Here is an 18,320-nt window from a genome sequence, read left to right on the forward strand (position 1 = left end):
TTTCTGTCGCTTTCTTTGCAGCTGCTGGCTTTCCGTGTACGAGCCCGTGGTGTGGTGGCTTGTGGGTCCCATTGCCGGCATGTCCGTGGTGAATCTGCTGATCCTGTTTGTCTCCGTCAAGGCCGCCTTCACGCTGAAGGATCACGTGCTGGGCTTCGGCAATCTGCGCACCCTGCTCTGGCTGTCGGTGGTATCGCTGCCCCTGATGGGTGTCATGTGGGTGCTGGCGGTTCTGGCCGCCTCGGAGCACTCCCAGCTGCTGAGTCTGCTGCTGTCCGGCGTGGTGCTGCTGCACGCGCTCTTCTGCCTGATCGGGTACTGCATCATCAACAAGCGGGTGCGCGAGAACCTCCAGCGCACCTGTCTGCGCTGCATGGGCCGCAAGGTGCCGCTGCTCGACTCCTCCATGGTGGTCAGCAACAGCTCGCACAACGTGAACGGCGCCACGAGGCCGAACAACTTCCTCGCGGGCACCTACGATACGACAACGCGGCGGAACATCGGCATCAGCGCCAGCAGCACCACCTCCCGCAGCACGGCCAAGACCAGTTCGAGCCCGTACAGCGATGGCCAGCTGCGGCAGACCTCCACGTCCACCTCCAACTACAATTCGGCCAGCGATGCGCCCAGCTTCCTGAGGGGCTTCGAGTCCTCCACCACGGGACGGAGTCGGGCCGAGGAGAAGCCGTCGAGGCGTCGCACCGAACGAAAGGATTCCGACTCCGGCTCTGAGACCGATGGCCGCTCCCTGGAGCTGGCCTCCAGCCACTCCAGCGACGACGACGAGTCGCGTACGGCCCGCTCCTCCGGCACACATCGCAGCACGGCCGTCAGTTCCACTCCGGCCTACCTGCCCAACATCACGGAGCACGTGCAGGCCACCACGCCGCCCGAGCTGAATGTGGTGCAGAGTCCGCAGCTCTTCCCGAGCGTCAACAAGCCCGTGTACGCCCCGCGGTGGTCGAGCCAGCTGCCGGACACGTATATCCAGTCGCCGCCAAACATCGGACGATGGTCCCAGGACACGGGCTCCGACAACGAGCACGTGCACGGCCAGAAGATGACCATCTCGCCCAATCCACTGCCCAATCCCGACCTGACGGACACCAGCTACCTGCAGCAGCACCACAACAAGATCAACATGCCGCCCTCGATCCTGGAGAACATTCGGGACGCCCGCGACGGCTACGAGGACAGTCTGTACGGGCGGCGCGGCGAGTACCCGGACAAGTACGGCTCCTACAAGCCGCCCAGCCACTACGGCAGCGAGAAGGACTATCCGGGCGGTGGGAGTGGCTCCCAGACCATCGGCCACATGCGCAGCTTCCACCCGGACGCGGCATACCTCAGCGACAGCATCTACGACAAGCAGCGGACTCTGGGCAGCGGCTACCTGGGCGCCAAATCGGAGTCGCCCTACCTCTCCAAGGACCGCATTACCCCGGACATTTACGGCTCTCGTGACGGCCACTACAGCCTCAAGAGGCAGCCCGCCTACGCCACAGACTCGCTGCACTCGGTCCACTCCCTGCTGAAGAATGACTACCACCAGCAGCAACAGCAGCAGCAACAGCAACAGCAGCAGCTGCAACTGCAGGCGCAGGACAGGCTGTCGGAGGGATCGGACAAGAACGGATACCACTTCCCCTACACAGCCGAGGAGGACCACTTGACCACGCGCAAGCTGAGCCACACGCAGCCTCCCTCGCTGCACGGCTCGCAGCTGATACACCCTCCCGGCCTGGGCCTGGGCATGGGCATAGGGCTGGGCTTGGGCATGGTGAACGATGTAAACAATCCGGGACTGATGGCCCGGCACACAATGAACGGCGGCTCGCGGCACAGCTCGCGGGCCTCGTCGCCGCCATCCAGCATGGTGGCTCCGATGCAGCCACTGGGCCCCCTTGCCAGCATCACGGACACTGAGTGAGTGCCAATCCGCCTACCGCCTATTTTCGTTTGGTTTCGGTTTACACTGGTGGCTTGGGGCGGCAGTGCCAGTTAGTGCTTCTTCATTTAGCCAATGTTCCGTTCCGGCGTAGCTCCGACCACATGTCCCGTACGATTTATGTTTCTTTGATTTGCTCAGTTGGTCTGTTGCTAGAGATTAGTTTTGGTTTTGAGCTCTGATTCCGTTTTTCACATTTCACATTTCACATTTGACTCGGGCAATTAATCTGTGCTCCTTTGTGTGATTCTCTTTTTGTTGTCTGGCATTCACCATCATCTAAACCAAAACAACCAACAACAACAACCAACCAATGACTCTTTTGTCCGGCTCCCACTTCCACTTCCACTCCCACTCCCATCCATCCACTCCGCTTCACTCCACTCTACTCCTTCGTTCCTGTCTGTCCTCAAAAACATAACCCATAAAAACAATGATAGCCGGAAACAATGCAAATGAATACATATACGGGCACGCTTTCACTCACACACACTGGTACACTCATACACTCATACCTATACATATATACAAGTTTCCATCCTTTCAGCAGGTCCTGGGAATTTTTGAAGCAAATCTAATTTGACTATCTTTCACTTCTATTCTCTCCCCCATCGTGTGCTTTTGCTCTCTCTCTATCTCTATACAAAATTATAACGAAACGCATACTAACATATACACACACACACACACACACGCATACGCATACGCATACGTATACGCAACAAAATGAAATCCAACGTAATGCAAAAATACTACCTACCAATGGCGGCTCGTTTCCATCCACATCTATCTAACCAACACCCCCCAACCACACAACTACAACAACTACATCAACAACTACAACTACAACTACATCAACAGCTCAGAGGTAAACCACAAGGAAAATGCATTTTCAACTCGCACATCACATTTCCCCATTTATCCACACGTCCATCGTTGTTTTTTGTTACATTTTTCGTTTTCCGTTTCGTTTGGCATAGCTTAAGTGTACATAAAAGGGATATGTTTCGATTCGATTCGTTTCGTTTTGATTCGATCTCCTTGCCAAATTTCAGAGTGCGCAATTTTCGATTTAATTTGAACCTCTCCCCCTGAACCATTGAATGTAAATATTGATTTTCTTTTGTATATTTACTAAATTTGTATATCCCCCCACCTCTCTTGTTTCAGTTTCATTCATTCATTTGATTTATCAGTTTAACTGAATTTTACACTCTGTGATTTGTAATTCGAATGTAATGCAATTGCAACCCGTAATTTTGAATTGAATTGAATTGATTTAAAACTTGTGTTATGTTCTCATTCAACAATCGTATACAAACATCAGTCATACATTACATACTTGTGTACATGTTTACATACCCCTCATACCCCTCATCTACACATCCACACACACACAGTCAATCAACTAACCAACACATGAACAAACTCTCTGTACAACATCCACATCTCCACAGTTCGACATTATTTGGCTGCAACGCAGGCAACAGAGGCAGCAGTATCCTTGGTCGCTAACAATATGGTATAACTGATAACCGAAAAAAAAGGAACCATTTAGCTACATAGCTTTCCCCCTCAGTTAGTCAATCCAATCCAAAAGCCAATAGCCTCCAACACTCCAAGTGACAGAGGGAATAAGCAAAACTATCAAAATCAATTACTCGTAATGCCAGTGCCGAGTTTTCCCCCCTATAGTACATAATATATTAATGTATTCATTGTCGATAGAGTTCGAACCAAAACCAAGGACATTTAAGCCCAATAATGATTATGATTTAACGCCCAGAACACCCCCAGAATCCATTAGCACTCGAATAACTTGACCCATGCGGTCTAATCTACTATTCATACCTATGTACACCTCCTCACCCGAAACACCCATACACACTCACACACACACACACACACACACACACACTGACACCCAGTCGTAGATTTATGTTCATTTGTTCAGCTTAATAATTCTATTGCACAAATTATGTTTACGCTTGCACGAAACCAAAAACCTAATCTACATACATATACGTAAAACTAAACATTAAGCACGTTGAACTAAGTATCCGAGTGCAATTTATGAGACCTACAAACGTATGTAGCGGCATGCCATAAATAATGCACTCTATTAAGCACGTGGCACGTGGCACTTGGCACACGCAGACTATTGTAGTGCACTGTAGATTGAACACTTCAGACACTGCCAGTAGTAATGAACAATTAAGTCTGGGATTTAACCGAACTAATGTCACCTCTCTCTGTCGCAAACAGGCGGAATATTGATGATGACGAGACCACAGTGTGACAACTGTCCCAGCAACTGCAGCAGAAACAAAAGCAAAGGCAGAGGCAGAAGCAGAAACAGAAGCAGAAGCAACAGCTGCAGCATCATCTTCAGCAGCGTACGAATAACCAGGCGCAACACTTTGCCACAATTAGACGCAAGCCGCCGCAATACAGAAGCACCACAAATGCTTGAGCTCCTGCCTGGACCAATGCCTACTTGCATACTTTCAGGGGAAGCACACTCCAGGCCAAGCCATGCCAAGCGAGAGGCGGGGCAGGGGCAGCGGCATCGAAGGCCATAACTCCATCATTAGAATCCTGTACATAATATACACAAACATCCTGTCGAATAAAACACACGCATATTACTCTTACGTAAATACCGCTTAGCACTCACACACAAACAACACACAAAAACCCATACGAGTACCAGTTTAAGGAACATATTTATGCATATATTTTAGTATATTTTAGTAATTAATTTATACAACTAAAAGGAGCACAAGTTGCACTGTGCTCGCAACTGTGTAATTTAATTTACTCAGCCCCGCTACGAGTACGAGTACAAGTATGAGTACGAGTATGTGCGGGTGCGGTGCGTGTAGTATTATACCATATTGTAGGTATTTGTATACCTATAATTAATGTTTAAAAACAAGTCAGACTGATTTTATGCATTTTTGTTCTGCCATTAAGTTAAGTTCTAATTACACTAACACGAGTACGAATACGTAAACCTATACTCACACAGAGCATTCGCATTTAGGTCCCATTGAAATGCACGAGTATTGCGCTCCCAAAAGAAACGGACTAACAAAATTCATTCATTATTAGTTAGCAAAAAAAATGGGACATGGTACGGGGCAGTAGAAAGTTTTTTGCCTCGAGAACCCGTACGAAGGTAGAGCTTAATTATGCCAAATTATTTAAAGGGGGAAGAGCTTGTAAATGGAAAATATCAACATAGGGATGCAGAGTGTCCAAGCCAGAGGAGACTCTGAAGTGAAAGCATTTATCGTGGCCGTGGACCGTGTCAGTATCTCATTCAGCCTGCGACAACTTGGCAACTGTACAATAAAAACTGTGCAAACTCACATACAAGAGGCATGCATATAGACAGCATAACAATATTCAATATGTGTATGCAGGACACGTACACATAGTAAGAGTATGGGAACTATAGAGCACACACGCACACGGACACCATAAACATATCTAAACAGTATATTCGCATACACATACATATTTGTCTATAATATTATCAAAATCTAGCTAGAGGAAGCTTGCTCAACAGTTTGATCCCCTCCCCGACACCACAATAGCCACTCATGCCGATGTAAAGTGTGTACAATTTATAAATAAATAATTCATGAGCAGAACTCACTGTACTGTACTGTACTGTACTCGATCTATTGTTCTGTTCGCGCCACAGCGCCCTCAGCTTGGCCATTGATTGTGCATTATACGATATGATATCTATGACTTATTTAACTTTAAAGTTGATCAATACGAATAAAACGTGTAAAATGTATATACAAAACCAATAATGTGTGCGCGTTTGAGTTTCCACCTCCCGAACATGCCATGGAAATGGTACTTTCAGCCAGCCCTAATCAACGGTAAGCAACTTTAATTGGAGACTGGTCAAAATTATACCACTGTCTGTAGGAATTTACAAACTATGTAAATGGAATTGTGCAGTGGATCCAAAGATAATGTCGTAGCTTGTCGTCCATCGATCTAGTTCTGGAAATAATAGGAGAATTACCTGTGCTACTGGTACATCGCTTTCCGCTTCTAAAATATATGTACTAAAACAAGGTAGCTATTGAGTTGTTTTGCCATACACCTTTTGCATATATTTTTATTATGGGAATACAATAATTTCAATACCATTATGTGTATATTATGTATGTATATATGTACGTGTGTATCTCTATGTAAGTATCCTCATAAGCACGGGTATGCAAATGCAGATGCAGATGTGTTGGTATTTAAAAACCATCATTGAATAACATACGGAATTATTTGATTTATATTTTTGGGTTTTGTTTTGGGCTTGACAGTATTGTATGCATTTTATAGTTGGCTAATTCTGCTGCAATTCAAATGGAATAAAAATGATGCCATGCCATGCATTGTTTTTGTTTTTTTTTTGATTACGATTATGGTTCGAGTATGGTTCACAAATATTAGGGTTTGGCTGAGTACACAATGCCATAATCAATATGCTAGTACATACATACATTTGTAGGTATGTACATATATTCGTTAAAGGACAACAATGTAGCGCAAAAACCTTTTATGCACTATTCACTATTCACGAGTATGAATTTGATAACAATTGTTTGTTAATTGTGTTATTTGGTTTGATTTCAGTTTTAATTTAGTTAGATTAGTTCAGTTTAGTTTAGTTTCATTTAGTTGAATGGCTATGCAGTTAGTTGTATGTTTAACTATTTTACAAAACAGATCGAATAATGCCGAATAATCAATAGTCAATGTACGCGTCAGCTCTAGTTTGTTTAAGGCATTTTCGTATAGAATTTTCTCTATTATTACACATTTACCCTCTACCATTCCACACTCAATTCAGTTTCAGCTCGTTGTGCATTTTGTTTGTCGTGGAGGGGGAGGGGAAGGGGGCATATATCTAGCTTTCATTTCTCCAGATGTATATTGGGATATACAATACATGTATGTATGTATGTATGTAGTATGGTAACTCGATTCGTTTTTGGGTATTTATAATACAGCGATATGCCTTTAATTTAATCGTAATTCAAGTGAAACTCTGCGTGTACACATACATATTTAACATTAACGAGCAATTACAAATACACACACAAATATGTATATATATTCAATTATATATTCAGATTTCAGCAGTTTCAGCCTCTGGCCTCTGGCATCGCCCTCAAATATACATACAATATACATATGTACTATATGTACTATATGTATGTACGTACAGGGTACGTCACCTAACTCTGTCACCGGCAGCAGTTGGTTGTGTCTTTAACAATAGCAAAGGATAAGATGGATGGCGATAGCATAGCAGCTTTGTACGACAGTATAAAAGTGGGGGGTAGGGGGGTGTGCTTATCAAAAGAGGATGTCGGGAGGATAGTTGGCAAATTAAATGCACCGATCTCTCAGCTGGCTCGGTGGGTTTAATTAATTTCTCTCAATTCAATTTCAATTCACAAATCGCAACTTTCGTCATCTGGTTAAAACAATTCAATAAATTGTGCGCTGTGCGGTTAAATTTCAGTATGGAAAACAATTTTGTTGCCTGGCCGTTAGTAGGGGGAGGGAAGCTGTGGATCATTTCGATCCTCAAGTTCTGTTCTGTCTTCAGCACGTTATTGTCAGAAAGGATTCGGAACTTGAAAAGGGGAAAGACAGGGAACACTGCGAACGCACCTACAGGCAATGGATCTGTATATTACTAGTTATCGTATATGGTATGTATATTTTATGTATATATTTCATTTATCAATTGCAACACATTAAAATTTTTCCATTTTCACTACATAAATACATACGTACATAATAATAATAATAATAGGTACATATTTAATAATATTAATTATGGCTTACCACTCGATTACATGCAAACGACCCCATAAATAGCTCTACATATATACGAGCATGTGTGTGTATCTGTATCTGTGAATGTGTCTTTATCTGTATTTGTCTCTGTGTGAGGTTGCTCCACAGACCGATCGCGATCGGTCGCGACCCCCACAGCCTTCCAGCCAAGGCAAGACGGGATCGGGGCTATATGTGTGTTTTGTGTGTGTTGTGTGTGTGTGTCATACATATGTGTATGTATATAGATTAGTCATAATGGTAGCTTTAGTTACTATGTTCGATTTCACCAATTTGCTAGCTTTGTGCGTTGTGACCAAGCATTTAAACTGTACAGTTTAGTCAGCATATGTATATACAAGTGGAAAGTGCCCTGTAGCCTGTTGGCGGCTTCCAGCCCCTTCTTTAATGGAGATGGAGAATCGCGAATGCAGTTGCAGTTGCAGTTGCATTTAAAGTTGAAGTTAGTTGGCAAATGAAATAATTATTTTCAGCACAGAATGTGTGCACATTTAATTAGTGCTGCTAGCCCTAGACTCTGCTCTCCTCAATACAAGTCAATGTTCAACAAGTTAGTGCGTTGCTGCGGCAGCCGATTAAATTACACGTTACAAGATACAAATTACCAATTACCAATTATCGATTACAATTGAAACATTGATTAAATAACATTTTGACATTTACACGGAGGCGATCGAACGCAAAGGATATACAAACATACATACATATATATGGTTACAAATACAGTGCACACAGGCATCATTCATGGTATTCATCGTATTTCATGGTACTCATCGTATTTCATGATATTCATGGATGCCGCCTGCATATACATTTCATCGTTTAACTGGCGGTTTAGCGCCCCTTCATCTCTTGATTAATGAACTGACTAATTAGCTAGATTTTAGGTTTTATGTTTGGTTTTAAGTTTCATGTTTCATGTTTTTTCTGTTTCTGTTCTGTATGTTGTTGTCTCAGTTGCTGTCGCTGTCATTACGGTTCCGTTTGCTCGGTTTCTCGGCTTCTCGTTCTCCTGGGGCTGGTGGCACTCTAACAGTTGCAGTTGGCGTTGGGCGTGCCCTGCGGCTGGTCCGTCAAGCGCTGCCCCTTCTGTGCCCCGCCCACTAACGTCGGATCTGCGTCGAGGCTCTCGGACATCTTGTCGCATATAATATCCACCAGACGCTCGAAGACAGCCTAAAGGCGCAGTAGGGAGGTCGGGTTGAAACACATATAGTACATCTAGAAAGTCTCCCATTCCCAGTGGGTGGCACTCACCTTCACATTCACATTCTCCTTGGCGGACGTCTCAAAGAACTCCACGCCCAGCTGATCGGCCAGCTGGCGGCCCCGCTCGAAGCTAATCACGCGCTGATCCTCCATGTCGCATTTGTTACCGACCAAAATCACCTGGGCATTGTCCCACGAGTAGGTTTTGATTTGTGTGACCCTGTGGGGGTAGAGAGAGACGAGAGTCAGTGTCCTGCTGAGTGTGTGTCTAAGGGATGTGCACTCACCAGTCCTGGACCGAGTTGAAGCTGTCCTCGTTGGTGACATCATACATCAGGATGAAACCCATTGCCCCGCGGTAGTAGGCTGTGGTGATGGTGCGGTAACGCTCCTGCCCAGCCGTGTCCTGCAAAAGTCAAACGCAATTTGGTCAGGTCTTTGGTTTATGACCGTAATTAACCCGGACGAACAAACAGGCATGAGGAGGAGAAGCAGCAGGCTGGTACGGGACTGCGACCTTGTCGACCTAGTAGCTAGTCTTTGGCTATGGACTTACCCAAATCTGAAGCTTCACCCGCTTGTCGTGGCGAAAGACAGTCTTCACCTTGAAGTCGATGCCCACCGTGGAGACGAAGGCGGATGTGAAGCTATCGTCGGCATAGCGGAAGAGGAAGCTCGTCTTGCCCACACTGGAGTTGCCGATGATGAGCAGCTTGAACATGTAGTCAAAGTTCTGGTCGGCCGCATCCTTCTGCCACTTGGGATCCCCGCCGCTGGCCATTTCTGTTCAGAGCGCTTTGCTGTCTTTCTGTGTGCCTGTCTGCCTGTGCCGGAAACGAAATCGAATGGAAGGAATCAGTTTAGGTGGCTTTGCATTGCCTGTCACAGCTGTGAATGGCAAGTGGATGGGGGAAACTCATTCAGGTCAGTGTCACATAAACAAATTCGAATCTGCCACAGCACGAGCTGTCGACTCTGAAAATATTCAAAAATCAAATAAAAATAAAAAAAGTTCGCGTTTTTTTTTATTCAACTTTTCTCGCCCTGATTTTTCGGTACGTTTTCGTTTAGAAGTTTTGTGTAATTTTAATCGTATTTTATGTTCGCAGACTAAGAAAAATGTTCGACACAACGCTTGGCTGTCTGATTGGCCTCTTGATGCAGATGTTCTGGCTGCTCGTCAGCCAGTCCTTCTGCCAGATGGTGCAGCATCCTTTGCTGACCAGCGTAATGTGCCTGCTGCTGGGCCTCGTCCGTCAGGCGGAACAAAACGGACTGCGTGAGCGTTTCCAGGCGATTCTGCAGTGCCTGAAGATTTGGCTCATACACTCGGATTTCCCCACCAACTACTGTGGGTACGACTTGATTGATCCGCGAGAGGGCGGACTCGAAAGCGTGGAAGGGTCTGGCTTCCAGAGCCCCATCAATATCGACGAAATACAGCTGAACCGCCTGGCCATCAGGGAGCTGCTCAACTGGAACCACTACGACGATCTGCCGGAGAGCATTCAGCTGGAGAACACTGGCCACACCCTGGTGTTGCGGGCTCAGTTCCACGGCAACACACCGACCATCAGCGGGGCCGATCTGCTCGCCAGCTACACCTTCGTGGAGGTGCGCTTCCATTGGGGCTGGTGCAACAGCGAGGGCTCCGAGCACACCTTCAACCACCGCAAGTTCCCCATGGAGATGCAGGTGATGCACCGTGCCGGCTCCGGACTGGCACGGTCTCGCACCAGCAGCTACGACCTCCTGACCATCGCCTACTTGTTTGAGCTATCCGCCCACAACCCGTACCTGGATCCGCTCGTTCAGAATCTCCGCCAGGTGCATGAGCCCGGAAAGCGTGCGAATATATCTCCGTTTCCACTCTGCTACCTCATGCCCGCCTTCCGGACTGGCTTCTACTCCTACGGCGGGTCGCTGACCCACCCTCCGTTCTACGAGGGAACCGAGTGGTTCATTTTTCCCGAGACGCTGGCCGTCAGTGACTTCCAGCTGCGCCACTTCCGACAGCTGCTGGGCACCGACGGTGTCACCCCCATCACTAGGAACGCCCGTCCCGTCCAGCCCCTGGGCAATCGAAGCATCAACCTAAACTGCTTCTGTCCTTTCGATGCCAAACAGCTGAAAGTCAAGCCGCCAGTCAAGCCGCCAGTCCAGCAGCAGCAGCAGCAACAGCCGCAGTCGGAGGAAGTGCAGCAGGATGAGCCCGTGAAGCAGGAGCAGGATCAAGATCAGCAGAGTGTCGCACCTTTGGTGGCTTCTGAGGAAGAGGGCGAGCTGCTGGAGTCGATGAAAACAACCACCGTCATAACCAGCAACTCCAGGGACATCTGCATGAGCACATTTATGCGCAAGGAGCAGCCACAGCAGGACTACAGCACTACAGCCATTGTCCTCCATAGCGACTCCACGGCCAGTGACATGTGCGCCCCCCAGCCGGAGCAGGCTGCTCAAGATGATTTCATGAACGGCGAGGACAGCCCCGCAAGCGAAGGCCAGGCCAGCTGCAATGCCGATGCCAATTGCGACGTGGGCGATGGCGTCAACATTGGGGTCCACGGCCACCCCGAACTGATCTGAGTAGGGGAATGGGCGTTTAATTATTGTTCAGTTTGTTTTTGTTTTTATCACGCGGAACCGGATACGCAGACGGGACACAGCCTGGACCCAAGGCCAGTTGCTCTTTGTCCTGAGAACTAATTGAACTGCGCGTGTATGGATTAAAGAGTTGCGTTTATATTTGTGAATCATATCCCCCCTCCTGCCTTGAACCTCGAGGACTGCTGAAGGGAGGTGAGGTCAACCGGGGAAAGTGTTGCAGCACACAGTGGATAGGACATGCTCAGGCTTCCCTTCCGGCCGCTTCCCAGCAAGTTACAACTGGCCCACAAGCAGATTGCTTTCTCCGTGGCTGTTGGTATGGCTGTCACGTCAGTGGCAGAGCAGTGGACAAGGGAAACAAGCTAAGAGAAACATGCAAGGGGGTTAGGGGGGTGGGAAGCGCTGGTAGCGCGGCCTTGAAAAGTTTCAGCCTTGTCATGCCATGGACTCGGTGACAGCAGTTCAGTTTCAGCTTACAGTTTTCCCATTTATTCTTCGACTCTCGGCGCTCGGCGCTCGGCTTTCACAATTTCCATATGCAAGGCAGCAGCTCCGCTCCTTGGACGCGACATTGTGTCGATAATTTGTGTGTATAGACAACTTTATCTTCCCTCTGCCATGGCTTCTCCGTCTCCGTCTAAGTCTCAGTGTCCTTCTCCCACTGCTCCCGCTTAAATCAAGAGTTGCGCAGCGGCAAAATACTGTCAGATTTCTGATGAACGACGGTTCAGGCTCTGGGGTCCACAGAGGAGTGCGCGCGTCATCGTCAAGGCCCTGGCAAAAGGACAGCCCCAAGCCAATGCTCCCGGCAGCGGCTGTCAAGGAGCAGAACCCTCTCCAGGCACGCACCGCACCGGAGCATCACATCACATCGCATCACCAGAGTGTGGCAGAAGCCGTGGGCACAGCGACAGACAGACGTGCTCGAGTCAATAGGCAGGGCGGGCCGGGCCGCCTCTTATCAGAGGCGGTGTAGAAATGTTTTTATCTGCCTGGCTTCGTGTGATTATCGATTTTTTGTGTGTTGTTTTTACCCCTGTGTGGGGGATGACTGCTGCTGCTCCTCCTCCTCCACCTTCTCCATCTCTGCCTTCTGCTGCCTTGCTGTTCATTCGTGCTTCAATTTGCAAATGGCTAAGCAGCTGTTCGGCGGGCAGGCAGAAGATGCATTCTAATCAAACTATCTATGGTCTGCGGTAACTTTCACTGACCTCCGAGCAATCGGACTCCCACGCATTAGAGGAGACTTCAACGTGGCGTATACTTAATATTAAGGGGCGTACTAATATGTTGAGGGATGGATGGTACTTACTGTGTTTTGAGGTTGATGCGTTTGCGGTTGCTCCTGCTGATCCCTGCAGATTCCGTGCGTTGTCTGGATACGTCAAGTGCTGCCGTTCCTGTTCTTGCCGTTGACGTGCGTTACTGTGTGTGTGTTTGTGTGTGTGGGCAGATGTGTGGGAGTAGGTGTGCAGGTGTATAGGTGTTTAGGTGTACACGGCTATTTCGCAGACATACACATACGCAATCGATAATGTGGCTGGGGCTGGGGCTCTGGCTCTGGCTCCGCTGTACGTGGATTTTGCTTTCGTTCCGTTTGCTCTTTCCCCTTTGGTCTGCCTATTGGAAGTTAGCCTTGGCACTGGCCTAACATACGGTAGAGTCCTGGTCCGTGCTGCTACTCTTTGTTTACGGTTACCCAATCAATTATTCAACGTACGCGCACCCACACGGCTCGCCACAGCACTGCAGTCGATCAAATCAATTATTCAGGAGTCGCCTCGAAGTGGCAGTGCAAAAGATCCCTGGCCTGCCAATTGTTTTCTCAACTGTTTCACCTTTTTTCTTTCGCCAAACGAGGAATATCGCATCGACACGTCGTCTTCGCAGGACTCAAATGAGGGAAAAAATTGTGAGCTCTGAGACGGCGAATTGGATTGGCTGCTACGGCGAATATGCTGTTCGAAAGTTTTGTATACGTTTTCATATATCAACTCGACTGCTGCTGCCCACTCACTGACTGCTGAAAATCGATGGGGGGCTGTTTTCCTGGGCAACTGGAGGCGAGCTTTCCATTCATGCGGCGGGGCGGACATGCGCACAGTGGACGGTTGGCGGTTGTCGGTTGGGTTGGCCAACACTGGCAGAGCGCCAGCAATTTGAAATCTAATCGAGTATCGTCAACAGTTTATATCGGTTTATGGTTTATGGTTTAATATCCAAAGCAAAGTGCCACGCCACTAAAGAGGTTCAAAGATTCTGCGTGGCTTTGATTGTGATTATAAACAGTTTAATGATCAACACATACATATAACAATGCAACGCCCCTCTGCACCCTCTACAGCTTGCTATTCCCAGCCAGCATTTCGCGTACAATCTTCACGGCATACTTGGCCGTTCCAGGAGCTGTAGTCACGCCGTAGCCTCCGTGTCCGTAGTTGTGAACCACTTTCAAGCGTCTTCCCTCCGCATTCGTGACCAGCTCTGGCTCCACGCGAACGATCGCACGATGCGGACGAAGTCCCACGCACTCCCTGACAATCTCCGCCTTCTTGAGGCTCGGCAGGAGGTCATAGCATCGCTCCTTGATGGCCATGCTGTCGTACTTGCACCACTCGGTGTTGTAGCTATCGAACTGCCGGCAGCCTCCCAACGTGACCGTCTCGAAGCCCGGCAGCACGTAGGTGTCGTAGTCGCCATAGAAGGCCGTCTTAATCCACGGCGCCTGCACCTTCAGTACCTGACCCCGAATGGGCACCAAGTGCTGATCGTTGCACAGCTCCTTGGCGCCCATCCCAGTGCAGTTCACTAGGACATCAAAGTTCTGCTGCACATCGAAGAAGTTCTTCACATGCTGCCGATCCACTGTCCCTCCGTTTTTAAGGAATCTGCCAAAGAATTTTTTGCGTGAATGATTGCTGGTGGTAGGGGTCGGACGCACACTCACTTGCTCGTGGCATAGGGCAGGAAGAGGCGACTTTCCGTCAAGCAGGTGGTGAAGAAAGAGCCGTACTTCCATCCGCCCTGGCACAACCTCAGCTCCTCGTCCGTGGCGCGTCGGTACACGGGCAGAAGCTTCTCAATGAAGTGGTTCTGGAGCAAGAGCAAGAAACGGCAATGTCTCGTTAATCGAATAAAGCCAACTCAGATAAGAATCGCTGATAGTAGCTTGGCAACGTACTCGCACTATGGTGGGGGAGGTGCGCGAGTAGATGTAGCCCGACAGTTGGCACACCCCCGCTAGAGGAGCCTCCTTGGAGCGACGCAGCTCATCCCAGTAGTTGAAGGCATCCGTCATCCATTGCCTGCAATCGAAAGAAGGATTAGATGGCCGTGCTGGACCTGACCTTGGAACAGGTGGTCGTACTGCGTAATTTCCTGGGTGGGGCCCATGAAACTGGTGCCTGGCCGGAAGATGCCCGCCGCCACATAGCTGACTGTGTCCTCGTTGAAGCGGTCGGCAAGGATGGATACCTGTGCCGAGGGAAACTGCTCCTGCAGCTCCAGGGCGGTCGTGAGGCCAATTATGCCGCTGCCCAAGACTCCGAAATGCATGATTGATTCGCTGGTCAATTCCGATCCGGTACTGAGGAGCAGCAAATTGCAGCACAAGTATTTAACGACACCGGCACTTGTTAAGATAGTGAGGGAAGCTTATCAGTCCATTATATCAGTAAATACATTATACAAATCCTCTCCCTCTGTCACCGTGTCTGGTTATCATTCCACCGCTCATAATCTTTATTCGATTGGTCGAAACAGAAAGAGCCGATCTTCTTATCGTTTTTTGAATAAAATTTAATAGGAATCCTGCCGGTTGCTGTTGTCAGTCCATTACCCGATAGGAATAATCTAGACTATCCAAACTAATAGTTTTAACTGAATATATAAGAAAATGGATATTAAATAAATTTAAATTTAATCTTAAAACAATCAGCTGTTATGTTTATGCTTATCGGCTTTCGATAGCGATAGAGTCAAGAAAATACTTTAGTATACCAAAATACCACTAACCATACAGTATATAGATGTGCCAGTTCATACAACGAACGTGTCGCAGCTGAGTTTTCAGCGTACGTTCCCAGGTCTTCGGCTCTGGGACCGACGGCGTTCGGCACTGGGACCGACCGTGTTCGGCTAATTACGTGACACGAGCCGACTGGCAGCAAGCATGTATGTGTGTACGTGTAACAATCCAAAATATATGATTGTATGCATAGAATAATTTGTGGCTGCCGAGATGTCATTTTACGTAAATGTGTGTGGGCCATGTATTCTCACATACTTCTCGTTTTTTCTTCTTTCTCTTTGTATTTCGTTGCTCTCTTTTTTCGATCTAATTGCTCTCATTTTCTGCCTCCACTTTCCACCGCTCAAATGGCAGAAAACCGTTAAATTCAAATCTGAGATACCAGGCGAACAGAAATCAGCAGAAGGTCGCTGGTTTTTTTAATTTCTCGTTTTTTCTTGTTTCTCTTTGTAATTCGTTGCTCTCTTTTTTTGATCTAATTTCTCTCATTTTTTGAGTCCACTTTCCACCGCTCACATGGCAGAAAACCGTTAAATTCAAATCTGAGATACCAGGCGAACAGAAATCAGCAGAAGGTCGCTGGTTTTTTTAATTTCTCGTTTTTTCTTGTTTCTCTTTGTTTCGTTGCTCTCTTTTTTCGATCTAATTTCTTTAATTTTTTGCCTCCACTTTCCACCGCTCAACATGGCAGAAAACAGTTAAATTCAAATCTGAGATACCAGGCGAACAGAAATCAGCAGAAGGTCGCTGGTTTTTTTAATTTCTCGTTTTTTTCTTCGTTCTCTTTGTATTTCGTTGCTCTCTTTTTTCGATCTAATTTCTCTCATTTTCTGCCTCCACTTTCCACCGCTCAAATGGCGGAAAAACCGTTAAATTCAAATCTGAGATACCAGGCGAACAGAAATCAGCAGAAGGTCGCTGGTTTTTTTAATTTCTCGTTTTTTCTTCGTTTCTCTTTGTATTTCGTTGCTCTCTTTTTTCGATCTGATTTCTCTCATTTTCTGCCTCCACTTTCCACCGCTCACATGGCAGAAAACCGTTAAATTTACATCTGAGATACCAGGCGAACAGAAATCAGCAGAAGGTCGCTGGTTTTTTTAATTTCTCGTTTTTTCTTCGTTCTCTTTGTATTTCGTTGCTCTCTTTTTTCGATCTAATTTCTCTCATTTTTTGCCTCCACTTTCCACCGCTCAAATGGCAGAAAACCGTTAAATTCAAATCTGAGATACCAGGCGAACAGAAATCAGCAGAAGGTCACTGGTTTTTTTAATTTCTCGTTTTTTTTCTTTTTCTCTTTGTATTTCGTTGCTCTCTTTTTTCGATCTAATTGCTCTCATTTTCTGCCTCCACTTTCCACCGCTCAAATGGCAGAAAACCGTTAAATTCAAATCTGAGATACCAGGCGAACAGAAATCAGCAGAAGGTCGCTGGTTTTTTTAATTTCTCTTTTTTTCTTGTTTCTCTTTGTAATTCGTTGCTCTCTTTTTTTGATCTAATTTCTCTCATTTTTTGAGTCCACTTTCCACCGCTCACATGGCAGAAAACCGTTAAATTCAAATCTGAGATACCAGGCGAACAGAAATCAGCAGAAGGTCGCTGGTTTTTTTAATTTCTCGTTTTTTTCTTGTTTCTTTTGTATTTCGTTGTTTCTTTTTTCGATCTAATTTCTTTAATTTTTTGCCTCCACTTTCCACCGCTCACATGGCAGAAAACAGTTAAATTCAAATCTGAGATACCAGGCGAACAGAAATCAGCAGAAGGTCGCTGGTTTTTTTAATTTCTCGTTTTTTCTTCGTTCTCTTTGTATTTCGTTGCTCTCTTTTTCGATCTAATTTCTCTCATTTTCTGCCTCCACTTTCCACCGCTCAAATGGCAGAAAACCGTTAAATTCAAATCTGAGATACCAGGCGAACAGAAATCAGCAGAAGGTCGCTGGTTTTTTTAATTTCTCTTTTTTTCTTGTTTCTCTTTGTATTTCGTTGCTCTCTTTTTTTCGATCTAATTGCTTTCATTTTCTGCCTCCACTTTCCACCGCTCTTATGGCAGAAAACCGCTTAATTCAAATCTGAGATACCAGGCGAACAGAAATCAGCAGAAGGTCGCTGGTTTTTTTAATTTCTCGTTTTTTCTTCGTTCTCTTTGTATTTCGTTGCTCTCTTTTTTCGATCTAATTTCTCTCATTTTCTGCCTCCACTTTCCACCGCTCAAATGGCAGAAAACCGTTAAATTCAAATCTGAGATACCAGGCGAACAGAAATCAGCAGAAGGTCGCTGGTTTTTTTAATTTCTCTTTTTTTCTTGTTTCTCTTTGTATTTCGTTGCTCTCTTTTTTCGATCTAATTTCTCTCATTTTCTGCCTCCACTTTCCACCGCTCAAATGGCAGAAAACCGTTAAATTAAAATCTGAGATACCAGGCGAACAGAAATCAGCAGAAGGTCGCTGGTTTTTTTAATTTCTCGTTTTTTTCTTGTTTCTCTTTGTAAATCGTTGCTCTCTTTTTTTCGATCTAATTTCTCTCATTTTCTGCCTCCACTTTCCACCGCTCAAATGGCAGAAAACCGTTAAATTCAAATCTGAGATACCAGGCGAACAGAAATCAGCAGAAGGTCGCTGGTTTTTTTTAATTTCTC

General features: G+C 46.6%; 4 protein-coding genes across 6 annotated transcripts in view; 2 read left to right on the top strand and 2 right to left on the bottom strand.

Annotated features, from left to right (window-relative positions):
• Positions 1-4,632, top strand: part of LOC111077039 (protocadherin-like wing polarity protein stan) — a 45,064-nt gene extending 40,432 nt beyond the window's left edge. Inside the window, exons 5-8 of one of the 3 annotated variants that reach the window (XM_022371156.2) lie at positions 22-1,926; positions 2,810-2,816; positions 3,406-3,470; positions 4,214-4,632. In XM_022371156.2, the coding sequence (XP_022226848.2) occupies positions 22-1,926; positions 2,810-2,816; positions 3,406-3,470; positions 4,214-4,247 (2,011 nt within the window). In that variant the 3' untranslated portion in view covers positions 4,248-4,632. The remainder of the gene's footprint in view (positions 1-21; positions 1,927-2,809; positions 2,817-3,405; positions 3,471-4,213) is intronic. The other 2 variants (XM_022371158.2, XM_022371157.2) reach the window with 2 other exon arrangements.
• A 3,153-nt stretch (positions 4,633-7,785) lies between these two features.
• On the bottom strand, positions 7,786-13,214 carry LOC111077043 (ras-related protein Rab-3). The gene is made up of 5 exons (XM_022371161.2): positions 12,972-13,214; positions 9,609-9,876; positions 9,340-9,458; positions 9,101-9,272; positions 7,786-9,019 (listed from the first exon to the last, which is right to left on the bottom strand). Exons 2-5 carry the CDS (start codon positions 9,831-9,833, stop codon positions 8,873-8,875), a joined length of 663 nt encoding a protein of 220 aa, XP_022226853.2. The 5' UTR covers positions 9,834-9,876; positions 12,972-13,214; the 3' UTR covers positions 7,786-8,872.
• On the top strand, positions 9,973-11,805 carry LOC111077040 (carbonic anhydrase 1). Its single transcript, XM_022371159.2, has 2 exons — positions 9,973-10,107; positions 10,162-11,805. Exon 2 carries the CDS (start codon positions 10,172-10,174, stop codon positions 11,636-11,638), a length of 1,467 nt encoding a protein of 488 aa, XP_022226851.2. The 5' UTR covers positions 9,973-10,107; positions 10,162-10,171; the 3' UTR covers positions 11,639-11,805.
• Positions 13,215-13,953: 739 nt separating the features above from the next.
• On the bottom strand, positions 13,954-15,365 carry LOC121404655 (D-aspartate oxidase-like). Its single transcript, XM_041594578.1, has 4 exons — positions 15,027-15,365; positions 14,841-14,964; positions 14,607-14,752; positions 13,954-14,547 (listed from the first exon to the last, which is right to left on the bottom strand). Exons 1-4 carry the CDS (start codon positions 15,212-15,214, stop codon positions 13,998-14,000), a joined length of 1,008 nt encoding a protein of 335 aa, XP_041450512.1. The 5' UTR covers positions 15,215-15,365; the 3' UTR covers positions 13,954-13,997.
• Positions 15,366-18,320: the final 2,955 nt, after the last annotated feature.

Source organism: Drosophila obscura, unplaced genomic scaffold (assembly GCF_018151105.1).
Source record: "Drosophila obscura isolate BZ-5 IFL unplaced genomic scaffold, ASM1815110v1 contig_30, whole genome shotgun sequence".
Taxonomy (NCBI): domain Eukaryota; kingdom Metazoa; phylum Arthropoda; class Insecta; order Diptera; family Drosophilidae; genus Drosophila; species Drosophila obscura.

Excerpts from the sequence above, each read along its gene's own strand:
- LOC111077040 (XM_022371159.2), top strand. The coding sequence starts at position 10,172 with ATGTTCGACACAACGCTTGGCTGTCTGATTGGCCTCTTGATGCAGATG.
- LOC111077043 (XM_022371161.2), bottom strand. The coding sequence starts at position 9,833 with ATGGCCAGCGGCGGGGATCCCAAGTGGCAGAAGGATGCGGCCGACCAG. Across the intron at positions 9,459-9,608 it reads GGGTGAAGCTTCAGATTTGG|GACACGGCTGGGCAGGAGCG; the intron begins GTAAGTCCATAG and ends TGACTTTTGCAG. Across the intron at positions 9,273-9,339 it reads TTCAACTCGGTCCAGGACTG|GGTCACACAAATCAAAACCT; the intron begins GTGAGTGCACAT and ends CTACCCCCACAG.
- LOC121404655 (XM_041594578.1), bottom strand. The coding sequence starts at position 15,214 with ATGCATTTCGGAGTCTTGGGCAGCGGCATAATTGGCCTCACGACCGCC. Across the intron at positions 14,965-15,026 it reads CCCACCCAGGAAATTACGCA|GCAATGGATGACGGATGCCT; the intron begins GTACGACCACCT and ends TTTCGATTGCAG. Across the intron at positions 14,753-14,840 it reads CCTCCCCCACCATAGTGCGA|AACCACTTCATTGAGAAGCT; the intron begins GTACGTTGCCAA and ends CTCTTGCTCCAG.